The sequence below is a fragment of the Uranotaenia lowii genome, chromosome 1 (assembly GCF_029784155.1).
Source record: "Uranotaenia lowii strain MFRU-FL chromosome 1, ASM2978415v1, whole genome shotgun sequence".
Classification (NCBI taxonomy): Eukaryota; Metazoa; Arthropoda; class Insecta; order Diptera; family Culicidae; genus Uranotaenia; species Uranotaenia lowii.
The window spans coordinates 2104384-2118427 of NC_073691.1; the positions used below are offsets into that span (position 1 = coordinate 2104384).

At 36.6% G+C, this 14044-nt stretch overlaps 2 protein-coding genes across 9 annotated transcripts in view; one reads left to right on the forward strand and one right to left on the reverse strand.

Moving 5' to 3' along the window:
- The window catches only part of LOC129756861 (octopamine receptor Oamb), a 132887-nt gene extending 121778 nt beyond the window's left edge, over positions 1 to 11109 (forward strand). For all 8 annotated transcript variants that reach the window (XM_055753914.1, XM_055753905.1, XM_055753921.1 and 5 more), the window contains one exon: positions 6309 to 11109. In XM_055753914.1, the coding sequence (XP_055609889.1) occupies positions 6309 to 7225 (917 nt within the window). In that variant the 3' untranslated portion in view covers positions 7226 to 11109. The remainder of the gene's footprint in view (positions 1 to 6308) is intronic.
- Positions 1 to 14044, reverse strand: part of LOC129756919 (transcriptional regulator ATRX-like) — a 172033-nt gene that overhangs the window by 143180 nt on the left and 14809 nt on the right. Inside the window, exon 2 of the mRNA XM_055753992.1 lies at positions 1124 to 1397. The gene's annotated coding sequence lies outside the window, so the exon portion shown is untranslated. The remainder of the gene's footprint in view (positions 1 to 1123; positions 1398 to 14044) is intronic.

Below are 14044 nucleotides of genomic sequence, written 5' to 3' on the forward strand. Positions count from 1 at the left end.
AATCAGAATAATTCAGAATATTTCAAAGACCAGTTTTTAAAAATCAGGACAATTCGAGAGTTTTTGAGCGTCTTTTCTCGTAAACTTACATAAACTGTAAGCTCTTAGAATTTCTCCTCAACACAATAGGCAAAAGCATAAGATTTTTTCGGAGAAGGGAATTCTCTTCATCAGCGGATGCGAATGCTCTCGCTCACTCTTTTGTGTTGACAATCTCACTCTTGAATGCAGTGCGATTTATCTCTGCCAACACAGTTTGGGGGGAGCAGACGATATAAATTGCACTCTCTTTCACTGGACAAGCCGATCTCAGGAGTTTTGCTATCCATAGCTATAGCTATTGTTAAAATTATTGCTATAGCTATTGTTATAGGAATTGCTATAGCTATAGAAAAAGCTATATAAATTGATATAAATATGGCTATAGCATTTGTTATAACTAAATCTATTGGCAATAGCCTATTGCTATAGCTATTGCGATAACTATTGCTGAACTTATTGTTATAGCTTTTGATTTTATAAATGCTGGAGCAATAACAACAATAAAAATAACAATAGATATAGCATATTTATGGTTTTCTGGTTTTTCCCAGAATTTTCAACCGGTTCATTTTCTCGACGTAAAACGCTGATACAATTTCAATACGTTTCGAAGTGCTTTTTTATCATTTTTGTGGACAAATGACAAAGTTATGAGCATTTGAAATATGGTTTAATATTTTTACACAAAAAAAACTGACCCCAATTTTTGGGGAAAATCTGAGGCCACTGTACGCGAGTATTACCGAAGTTTAGTTGTTTCTAAACATTATGTGCGCATCTGAGATATATAAAGAAACAGTAAAATATAGAAGCAACTTTGGAAAAATATCAAATTTTCTTCATCTATCAAGTTTGACTTACTTAGTTTTCTACCAAAGAATTGAAAAAAAAAACGTCAGTTTTGTAGATTGTCGCTTAGCAAATCTTTGATGACTAATTTTTAACTGTTGTGGAGGTAACGACAACGACTTTCTCGGTAATGTTTTGGTAATTGATTATGGAATTTTTGGAATGATTAGGCTAATGACATGAGTCATAGCGTAATATTTTCAATAAAGAAAAAAAAATGTTTTCGACTTACCGAAATCCTTCAGCTTGTTTGTCATGCGATGATGCATAGTTTTTTTTTTCGTTGATTTTTGCTTATCAAATTCCATATATTTCCTAATCGAATGGGAGCCGCACAATTGAAAATAACTTTAAACCCACACGTAACACCATATTTGTAACATTTTTTATCAACTGAGAGCTTTCCTTAGGAGAAATTTCCCATGCCAGGCCTTTAAAAAGTCTCTCAAACTCGTCACAAAATCACAAATTAATTTTTATATCCTATTCAGAAATCGCATTATCTCCTGAAAAAAGAAAAGAGAAACAGAATCAATAAACACAGAGTGAAATTTATTACACCAAAATTTAGGATATGTTCCAAATTGAGAAGAACCAGTTTTCAAACCAAATCCTAGATAGTTAACGTCCCTTTAACTCCCCTTTATATTATCACTTTTATCAACCCCTAATCAGACAGTAAACTGCAATCAATAGAACCATACATTACATAAATTCACGCCTAGATTATTCCTGCGAAACACTGTTATCAAGATTCTTGAGGGACCCTGCGTCAGGCCAGATTTATCCCCGTTGTAAGCCACCTCCCGGAGCACCACCGATAAAGTTCCCGAAAACATCGAAAGCAAAATCAATAAGTTTCAATTTCCTATCCCACACTTTGCGGGCAGATTGTGCCAGAAACAGCAGAGCTTTTATTCCGGTAGTTTTTTTTTCACGCATCCATCGCCACCTATCGCTTAGGGAAATCTGGAACAGCTTCCGGTCGGATTCCGGCACTGGGACCGGGACCGGGTTCCGATTAAAAAGGGTGGAAAAAATAGAACAAATATTTCACACCCGGAAAGTCGACGACGGCGCACATTTCCGGGCTGTGGATTATGGCGTCGCGGTAAATCAGTGGAGAAAAAGATCCGGAAAATCGTTCCACCCCCATTATTGAAATACAATTGGGCGACGAAATGTGTGGGAATAATTTCGATACACACTTTATCAACGTGTACCTTGTCGTTGACAGATTGACTAGGTATTTATGGAAAGTCAACCGGGCGCTTCAGTCACGCTGTCTGGATTCAGAAAAAACCACGAAAAAGGAGCATAGGCCGAGAGGTCCCTAGGGTTGCACATTGTGTCCAAAGCTGTTCAAGAGAGATATTAAACTCGAAAATTCTATTTTTATTTTGACCTAAAAATTATGAACTCAAATAAGGTAGAACGAAAATTGAGTTCACTATTAGTATTCCTGATTTTAAACCGAAAATCGCGTTCGAAAGAAGCCTGAACTGCTGTCAAAGCGTGGGAACCAATTTCCCATCGTGGTAATGTTTCGAATTCCCGGTACTCGATTAACCAGAACCAGAACTCGAACAAGTTCCGTGGGTTGACATGTGAGAAGTTTGGCACACGTGTGTGGCACACCAAAGCAGAGAGTAAATAGTCGAGAAGATTATGCCATTATTCTAATGATGTTTCGCTTTTCATTAAATAGGACTGTGGGTGGTGGGATGATGATTGATGCCGGAGCATTAATTGATGAGCAACAACGCAAGCACGCAAAAGTTTGTTGTCAGTGGAATTGTCATCTCCAATGATTGTGAATTTGCCGAACGTGTTTGTGTGTGTATGTTGAAGTTTTGACTTCCAACATGTTTGACAATTTAATGCGATTGACATACAGAAAGCGCCGGCAAGTTGTTTCGGTTATAATTTATTTCGAACATGAAGGATTTTCATCGATCATTGAGATAATGCTTTCCATAGCAATGGAAAGGGAAAAAGAAATTTTTGTAGCGTTTAAAATCCATACATTACAATACTGGACGGAAAATAAAAAAAAGGAAAAATTTACCGAGAAGCACAGGTAATTTTTTTCCACCCATCTTTCGAAGTAATTTTACCTTTTTTCTATTCATACTATGGTTGATTCATCTTAGATGGACAGACATTTCTTCTTTATCGATTAACGGAACGTCATTCGGCGATGAGTCTGTCATTAAAAAAAATCCTTGCCATGCATTAATGTTCGACGTTATTCTGAAAGTCGTAGAAATATACGTATGGTTCCGCTTATTTTTGGACCTGATGCACAACTTTCGGAAGACTTAATTCTAGAAATTACGCCACCCCTTCATTATCCGTCACGTGCGAGGCTCGATTGGGTAGATTTTCTCATTAAACGTGGAATTATTCTTTCGCCAGAATTTTCATCCATGTGTTGAGGTTGGCGTTTCGCACCACACAGTAGGCTTCGAAAATTATTCAGACACATCATTCTCTCGTGATTAACGTCACGTCATCGAGACACGTTAAAATGAAACCAATTGGAGTGGCGTTTTACCATTCATCATTTTCGGAAGGGGGGTAATCAAATCGATTGGAACTTCTAGGAGTTCGATCCTACGCAAACAAGATGGTAGCCGTACGTACACGTGGAGTTGAACCCATAGAACGGAAATGTAGAATTTAAAGCGGCAGCAAAGCGTACTCATAACAACAGATAAAACGCTAAATCCGTTCCTGGCCTCCGGACAGAGAGAAGGCCCCAGTGGGAGATGACTTATTTATTCAGGACCCGATTACAAAATTGATGACTTTGGAGAAGTTAGGCGATGCTGTTGCTACTAAATTCTTGGATCGGCCACCAACCCCAGAGGCGGTAAGCAATCGGACGGATTCATGAATGGGAAAAAGGCGACTTTCCACAGAACGAAGCACGTGGCGAGCACCCGCTTGTTCTGGTAAAATATGAAACAGATTGAATGGGACCGATAAAAATGGTTGAATCATGAAACGTAAAATTCCGTAGCACAGATCCCACACCCTCGAACTCACAAACAAACAGACGCACGCACGCACGGACAAGTCGAACACAGCAAATAATGCAAAATTTGCCCGTAGCTTGTGGATTTTTCCCCGAGCTTTCCCCAAAGTAGACTCGGTGTGTAGGTCGATGGATTCGATAAGAAGAAAAACCTCGGCAAAATTTCACGCTTACATCCATTGAGATTTGGTTCCTCTTTTCGTTTCAATTCGATTCGATTCTTCTTATTTGGTGGGTGAAAGTTGCTTTAATAAATGAAAAAGTTAGGGAGGAAACATATTGAGAACAGTCCTGAAATAGAATAGAAAGATTTTAAGCTCCAAACTTCTGAGAAAAGCCATGTCAAGAATGAACTACACTGTTTTGCCTTTTGGGTTTAAACACTCCCCTGCGTGTTTTCAAAGTGTGATGTCTGGGTATCAATAATCGAAGAACAGATCTAATGAATTGTTGCCCAATATATGTAAATGATTAGTTGTCTGATCCCTTATTGACGAGAAAAAGAAATTAAATTGAATAAAACGTTACAATCATGCCTTTTGGTTCTAAATCTATATAATATGATGAATATATACACGATAGCGTGAAACCTATGCAAATTTCAACTGTCCTGTTATTTTTGTCAATTTTGTCATATTTATCTTTTTTTTCTGAATTTTGTCATAATTGTCATTTTTATCATTTTTGTTACTTCTTTTTTTTTCTTTTTTTTTGTCGTTTTTATCACTTTGGACATTTTCGTCATTTTTGTCATTTTAGACATTTTTATCATTTTTGGAGACGGTATACTATGTAAATAAAATAAATAATCATTTTTGGTAACTTCTTTTATTTTTTGTTACTTCTTTCATTTTTGTCATTTTTATAATTTTTGTAATTTTTTACTCTTTTGTCATTTTGTGTCATTTGTGTTTTTTTGTTGTTGTTATTTTTGTCAATATTGTCATTGTAATCGATTTTATAGTTTTTGTCATTTTGTGTCATTTGTGTTTTTTTTTTTTTGTTATTTTTGTCAATATTGTCATTTTTATCGATTTTATAGTTTTTGGTCATTTTTGTCATTTTTGTAATTTTCGTCATTCTTGTCATTTTTGTCATTTTTGTCATTTTTGTCATTTTTGTCATTTTTGTCATTTTTGTCATTTTTGTCATTTTTGTCATTTTTGTCATTTTTGTCATTTTTGTCATTTTTGTCATTTTTGTCATTTTTATCATTTTTGTCATTTTTGTCATTTTTGTCATTTTTGTCATTTTTGTCATTTTTGTCATTTTTGTCATTTTTGTCATTTTTGTCATTTTTGTCATTTTTGTCATTTTTGTCATTTTTGCCTTTATTTGCTTCATTTTGGTCGTTTTGATCATCTTGTTCATTTTGGTCATTTTTGTTATTTTTGTCATTCTGTCATTTTGTCTTTTATTTATAGTCATTTTTGTCACTTCGTCATATTGATGATTTCTGTTATTCTTTTTTGTATTTTTCTTGTCATTTTCGGTTTTTTTTTATTTTTGTAAATTTACCATTTTTTGTATTTTTGAAATTTTTCTCATTATTGTTTTTTGTTATTTTTGTCATTTTTTTTTGTTATTTTTGTGTTTATGTTATTCTTTTTCTGTATATTTTGTTATGTTTATCATTTTTTTCAATTTTATCTTTTTTCATTTTTGTCATTTTGGTAATGTCGGTCATTTTGTTTATTTTTGTCATTTTTGTCATTTTGTTCATTTTATAATTTTTGTCTTTTTTTTTAATTTTTGCCAATTTTGTTATTTTTGTCATTTTTGTCTTTCTAACAATTTTTTAGTAAAAAAAATTGAACTCTGAGCACTTCAAGGGATCTTTCAATAAGTTCGGATTACCCTCAAATTTTGCACAGGTCATTTGTTGACCTTATTAACAAAATAGATACGGTAGGTTTCCAAATGAATTGGACAATGGAATTTCCACTGACACCTTTAAATACAGTGTGAAGTCCCAGTTATGCATCCGATTCATATCCACTCTAGACTACCACAAAAATAACCTCTTTGAAAGATAAATGCTTAAGCAATCAGTCGTGCTAGCGATTGCTTTCATCGTTGCTGTTGAGCTTCGCTCCAGGAGAAACATACGTTTTTATGTCTCACAAAGGTCTGCAAATCTGTTGTGAACTTTTACGTTTTCTAAACGGCTGTACATCGATGACATAAACTTTTTAGGACACTGTAGACGATAGATTTTGACAGTCTAATACTGAGTCAGGTATTCGAGAATGAAGATCGTCAATGGGTTGAGGACATTCAGCATTAAGCTTTCAACGGATGGTTAAAAAAAATGTTAATAAAACCCAAAGATGTTGAATCCACGCTTTCCATTGTTTCTTTCCCTTCTCTTCAACAGGCGTTGGGAATCGCTTCGACGACAACCGGCTAACGCTGCGGATACATCGAGGACGGGGTTCGACGGCGAGCGCCCACGGACCTCCACCGGGTGATCGTCCGACCATAGGTGGAAGTCAGCTGGCGATCCACGAGTCCTCCCATAGCAATGGCGATACCCACAGTACGGCCACTAGTTTGGGAAGTGCTTCGCCGGAGCGACTCTCTCGGTATCTTACGCGGAACAAAAACCAAGACAAAATCAAGATCTCCGTGTCGTATCCGTCGACGGAGAATTTGAACCAAAGCTCGCGCGGAGAAAGTGGCGAAAGTAGTAAGCTGCTGTACGCCGTCCATTATTCTTCGAATGGGCGGAAGGAGAGTACGGTATCGCAGATCTTCCGCAGACCTTCAAAGGACAAAAGCGGTAGTAGCCAGTACTTGACGGTGGATGGAGGCCGAGGGTTGTTATCTCCGAGGTCCAGCAAACGGATGGGGAAGCGGAACATTAAGGCCCAGGTCAAGCGCTTCCGAATGGAGACCAAGGCGGCCAAAACGTTGGCCATCATCGTGGGGCTGTTCATCCTGTGTTGGCTTCCCTTCTTCACAATGTATCTGATACAGCCGTTCTGTGACAACTGTATCAACGATCTACTGTTCTCGATCGCGTTCTGGATCGGCTACTGCAATTCGGCGATTAATCCGATGATCTACGCGTTGTTTTCCAAGGACTTTAGGTTTGCGTTCAAGCGGCTGATCTGCCGATTCTTCTGTTCGGCAGAGGCAATCCCGAGGCCTACCAGCCGCCGTGGATCAGACATGTCCCAGATTCGGGGTCATCATGGCGGAAGGACTCCCAGTATTTCTCCGTCGGCCGCTGCCCAATCTATTGGTGATGACAGTGACCCGATGGTGGGCGATCTCTCCGACAGCAGATGACGGTCCTTTGCTGCGAGCATCAGTTCCAATTCGAGCACTGGCGGTGCTGGACGAAACAATAGCATTGTGAACAGTAGTGGTGGAGGCACCACAACTAGGGCACCGGTCTACGACATATGCCACCCGCTGGTCATGGAAGGTCCGGGTGGATTCGGGGCCTATGGAAGCACCGGTGGCACAAGTAGCTGTCATCAGCTCGATCAGGATACGGGTTTTGGTAAGTCATCGTCTTCTTCTATTGCTGTTGGGTCCGGCGATAAGACCGATGCAGCCAAGAAGCTGGCACGAGTCGATGTATGATCGTTCTGGGGCCGACGGTTGCTACATTTCTGCGATAGCTCCTGATCCTTAAGTGTACGCAAAACTAAGCCCCAGAAACCATATCCATCGTGAACAAACGAGAGTCAGTCAAAACTCAGAGAGTATCAACCAACTATGTAAATAGGAAAGAGAAAAAAAATCAATACGGGTAATATTTTTATTGAATAGAAAGCATATACAAAAGGAGTTTAAAAACCAGCAATCCTATCTGAATTGGAGTAGAATAGTTGAAAAGAAAGTAAACCAAAAAATGTATCTAAATAGTTGGTAATCAAAAAAGAAGAGCGGAATTCGAGCGATAAATCTTCCGAAGGAAGAATACTAAATTTCATTCTTCATTCGAGAGAGAAGGTAGCAGTGAAAAAGCAAAAGGAAAAGAAAAACAAACTTAAAAAAAAATACAACTCGATGTGGTGAAACTTTTCAACAAGTATATTGTGAGAGTTTTCATATTTATTTATCAATTTTGAAGTGAGCGCCCAGAGTTTCAACAACGAGGGGTGGCAAAAAGTTGGTCCATTTGTATTTCCTGGTTGGTTTTTTCGTGGTCTTCCGCCAGTTACAATTTGAGAACACACAAAAGTGAAAACAAATAGGTGAAGGTGAAAGCCTCCGTCGCTCGGAGTGACAGTTGAAAATAAACTTCTTCTTCTTCTTTTGATAGTAATGGCCAGCTCGTGTGTTGATGTACGAGCTATACTGCCAAGTTTTGTCAACCGCTGTGTCACGCGTGAAAGTGGAAGTGTTGCTGTGGCTACTTTTTGCCACTTTTTGTTATTATTTTTTACTACTGCGAGGGTTGTTGGATTTTTATAATTTGAGTTGGCAGTTGCATATTTATGATTATTATTTTACATCTTCTTTTAGATATCGAATCGGCACTGGCCTAAGTGACTCAGAGCGAAATATTATTAAATTTAATAAATCGTGTTACTTCTAGGTAAGTTTTTCTATTTGTTTTTGCTAGGAGTGTTTCTAGGTCTTCGTTTTGAAAATAAACTTGGGAGGAAACCAATGTTTGAGCTTATTTTGTTTTTGGAGGACCAACAGACCAACTAACATTAACATGCGAAGAAAATTTAGATTTTGGACATGATTAATGGCCGTTGTTTAGGTCATAGTAGGCAGACGTTCCCCGAAGTTTCATGATTGGTTTTAGATTTTACTGTGTTGCCACAATTTTGTTTTTCACAAGAGCAAACCTGATATCACATCTTCTTTTTTTTAACGTAAAAAAATGCAAGTGAATATATTTTTCATTCCTGTTATCTTTGGGCACTTTCTTATTTTTGTTGAAGAACTATTAGCAAAAAAAAAAACTTGTAACAGTAACAGAGTTGTTTTGTATTACAACCAGAGATGCCATTCTCTACCGAGAAAGACGGAGAACGGAGAAAAAATCACCCCCGTGCGATAGCTGCAAATCACCCGGGTGAGTTTTTTTGTTCCTCTCCACAGTTTATTCGCACCCCGGTTTCGAAAGCCAAACACACCTAATTCCAATAGCTCTAGCGTGCGATAAATTGTCACCGTAGAGCACCCCGGTGAAAACACAGCATCTAATGGTTTAAGCCACGAAAAAGCAAAGACAAAAACAAACACTATGGTGTGCACAATAATAGCATCAACAAACGATGAATGTTTCGGGTGAGTCGTTCAGCTTCGTATGTGTTGGTAAACGCAACAAGCCAAGCCAGCTGCCGTCGCTGTCGTTCTCTGTGGGGAAAACATTTTTTCACTGTAGTGTGTGTTCGCTCTGTCGTGTTGATTTACAGATTCTCTACAGAGGTTCGGCTAAAAATCTCTGCGGTGCGTTTCAGAGAATCTCTACCGAGAATCGAAAACCGAGCACGTCGGTGATTCTCGTTAGAGAAATTGCAAGCCTGATTACAACTCCACTAGTTTTAAATCAGAGTTTTGGTTAAAATTGATTATCGAGCAACACTGCTCAACAATATTTTTAAGATTTCTTTAGGCTTCAACTAAATTTGAATGCTTTTTTTTCGCCACTCGGATTGAAAAACAAAACATAAAAAGAACGAAGGAAGAGATAGTAAAAATAAATCAAAATAATAATGAATTAGACTGAATTGAACAAAAAGCTTGCATGCTGAAAAATTGCATACTATGTATTTACATAAAATGAAACCGAAAATTGAGTTGTTTCGATTCAAAAATTCAAAAAATCTTGAATTTAGTTTTTAATTTATTATTGTTACCACTAGAATATTTGATTTTCTTACCGAAATTTTAATCCAATATTAAAAACTTCATTTATTTTGTTTTTTTCGGAAATATCGATCTAAAATGACATTTTTTCTGACCTTATTGAGTTTCCTTAAAGGAAGTTTCCCCAAAACTCAGGTCCGAATTTTTGATTCTAAAAAACTTTTTCGATTTCAATTTATTTATTAAAATATTTTTTTAAAGAAATATACAACCAACAAAACTTTCACAAATATTTCTCGTAAAGCTTCACCACAACAAAAACATTTCAGCAATCAAAACCAGTGTTGGTAAACATTAGAGTTTCAAGGCGAAACATACAGGAAGAAAAACGTTAGAAGCTTACTAAGACAAAGGTGTACTGTCTGATCTCAGCAGGCTTCGATTTTTTCCAACCCTTGCAATAACATATGAACAGGAGCTAAATAAAAAAAATCAATCCAGGCCTACCCTGATTGTTTCACGATGTTTGCTGTTAACTCTATAAAGATAATGAAAAAAAAAACTCTTTTCCTCTCTTTTCTCGGTGTAAACTTTTCAAATGCGATTTTAAACAAATAAATGCATATAAACAAAATCGAATGTCTATCGCTTTTTCATCGTTAGAAGTTAAAAAGTGAGAAAAAATCACATCAACTGAACTTGTTGTTAAATTTTCAAAATTCTATATATTGTTGTTAAAAAATCAGTTGTCTCTCACCTTTTATCACTGATTTAGTTTGTCAAACAACCTGTTGAAAAGGAGTTGGCAAAAACTTAATACAACTACTACAACGATCTATCCAGAACTGACCACTACTTAATCTTTGTAATTCTCTCAAAGAAAAAAAAATACTGTCACCTACACACATACATCCAAGTGTGATGTGGGAAAAAAAGAAACAAAAATATCGACAAACCGAAAGCTTTATAAGCCATTTGAATATAAATATTGATATATACAAAAACAAAACAAACAACAAACATTAAAACAAATATACAAAACAAGATTTCTTATTGTGGCTAATTTGTTGCTTTTTTTTAAAGAAGTAGGGACATGAGTAAACCAAATAAGTAAAACTTAGTCAAAACAAGACAAACATATGTAAAGAGATTATATAGAAATGATAAAATGTGTACAATCCCGATATGAAAGTGGAAAGTGGATGCAAAAGAGTACGATAATGTGTTGCATATCTGTGTGAGAATGTTTCTGAGATAAAAATCAGAATGAATGTTGAATAATTTGAAACACACGAGTAAAAAAAAAACAGAGATTAGTAAGGTAGAAGGTAAAGACAGATTTCTCCATTTTCTTTCCTATATAAACAAAATTAAAACAAATATGTAAAAAATAATTTTTTTTTTCAATTTAAGAATATCCGAAAAGTGTTCCCAATTTGAAACAACTTTAAAAATGATATGTCTTCCAGATGCTTCCAATGAGAAAGAATTGATGTGGTACTAACAATACTTCTTTATTCTAAAACAGTTACAAATGGAATGCAAAAACTAACATGTGGTTTCAATCAATGACTACTTAGATTGAAATTTAAATTTTTGCTTTGATAGATCGAATATGAAAAAAAATCCGCGCTTGACGATTGTAATTTCAGGTAATCGTTCCAAAATCAAAACAAGCAATTCTGACAGCCAACCAATCACAGCTCTGTTCTGATTCGGGAGGATCGAACGATTGAGCGGGAGAGGACTGGTGTGTAATCTAGTCTATAGTTCTGGAAAAAAATGAAACAAAATGCGAATGGAAACAACAGAAAAAAAAATGTCTATCTACTTGATTGACAGATCTGTAAATTTATTGGGCGGAATGTTTACCAAACAGAAATTGATTTCCCATCCTCAGCCAGCCGCAACGTTTCGGAATGATGACCTTCGTCGTGTTCGATTAGGGATGGTCGAAGGTCACCACTTTTTTTTTAAATTCAGCAGGTGCGGTTTGTTCTGAATGGACGATTTAGCTTATACATTTTCGGTTGTCGTTTGGCGCCTTACAGATTTGTAACAACACAATTTTATTGGGAAAAAAGAAAAATTTAAAACAAAATCATCACAGTTCAGGTAAGTATACGGGATACGTGATGCACTCATTCGAAACTGCCCGGACGTTATCGGTCGAAGTGCAGTTTTAATTTACGTTAATGAGCGAATTAAACAAGTTGTTTGACGGAAAGCTGAACAAACAAGAAGCTCATGTAGGTATTGAATTGGTGGGTCGCTCTTAATCTCTACGCTCGAAAGAAGCAAAATTAAAAACAACAACACTCGTTAGAACTTTTCTTCGAACAATGCCGAGACAGAAATCGAACGATTGCGAATTTGGTTGCATAAAGAAAAGATTTATAAAACAGAAAAAATCTGCAGTAATAAACTGATAACAGTCTTTTGGTTAAATTTCTTCCTGGACCGAAAAGACGTCACATTTCTATCGCGCTTATTTCCATTTGACATTTGGATGGAACTCATCCAAGTAGGCTGCTGACGAATGGACCACTTGGATCGGTTTTGCAAATTCAGGCGGACAAAAAAAGTGGTTTCTGTGATAACGGAAATGAAAATGAACCAAAATAAATAAGTTTGATAATTGTGAAACCGAATGTCATACGCCACCAAAAATATGAAAGGGTTAAGAGCCAAAATTTAACAAGCATTTTCTTCAGCGATTGCTAGAGTCTTGCATAAGTGCCATTTGCCGTGAAGTTACTGTGAAGCGCACTAGCGCAAGCATCACCTTCCATTTGAATTCATCTTTTTTTTTTTTTTTTTTGAAGGTATTCTAGAAAGAAGTAAAATCAAATCTAGATCAGAAGTAGAAGTAGAATCTAGAACCTATCTGCTGCTTACTGAACCTTCTAGAAACACTAAACCCACTTTCCACTAAACCGGGTTAATATTTCTGCTTTGATCTAGACCTACTAACGCGTAAAAAGGCTCGTCTTCAGCTTTTTTTCCTTGCCAATTCGAATTTGCTTATCACACATCGGCCCGAACCAATCACATCTTTGCTACGAGTTCTAAAGTATGAAGATCACTAGCACACCATCTAGCTCAACTGAACCCAACCCTGCCACAGTAAATACAAGGCGCGTCATGAATATAAACATTGAATTTTATATTTCACCACGGTATTACCTCATCATCCCCAATACGAGAACGACATCGCGAAAAATTCATCTTTTCCATCCAAGAATCCGTTCCGCCGAGCCGGCTTCATAAAGGGCGAATAACTAGTCAATGGTTGATTCATGATAAGCAAAATCACGCAACTTTCCAATGCATAGCTAATCCGCGTCGACATGTTCCGGCCGCGAGTAGACGTTACAGGCCTTGACTTGCGATGCGAAAGTGGTGTGATGTGTCTTCGTCCTCGTCGTCGTTATGGATTGGATTGCTTTGATTAGGAATAGAATTTAAAAAAAAACTCAGTAACACGCAACAACTATCAAGTCTCTTGTTATTTGTTCATTTGTTAGTAGTGATTAGAACTGGACTGAGTGTGTGATGTATTGACGAAATTCTTGTATAATACAAAAAAACACGAAGCCGTAGATCGATTTACTTGAAATTGAACAAATGTAGACGAATGTTGATAATATTTGATAAAAGACTAGAGTACACTTGACAGGTGTTGACTTGACACTTTGAAAAAAGCTTGTCTCAGAAGAACTAAATAAGATAAGGTTGATATAGACAAAGGAAAGTTAGAATACAGGCGTCAGATTGATAGTCAGTTTTTAACATGAATGGTGAAAAAGGTGAGACCGGACCTGAGACCAGAGATAATGGACCTGAGACATGAGACTTAAATCATGAAATCTGAGAACTTAGAAATAAGTCGTGAGTTATAAGGCATTAGACTAGAAACATCTGAGACATGAGTAAGGCTGCCAGGTTGCTCGGTTTTATCCGGGTTTGATCGGATGTTTAATACATAGTTTTGAAAAGTCCGGCCCGGTCGCCTGAATTTCGTTGGAAAAGCCCGGATTTATTCACTTAATATGCCATAACAAAAAAACAAATTGTGATGCAAATGTTTTTATTTATGCGTCTAAAACGAAACTGTCTGAGCCATTTTTATGAAAATCATCTAGAAACGCTTTTTGGAAGCCTAAAACACGAGGTAAAATCTGCTGATAAGATTTGATGAATCATTTTTTTCCAAGTTTTTTTTTCTTAAATTTTGTTGTGTAAGTCTAGGGTTTTTGGCCGGATATTGTCCGGATTTTTTATACAAATTTTAAAATCAAATGCCTAGATTTTGCCAGGTTTTTTGAT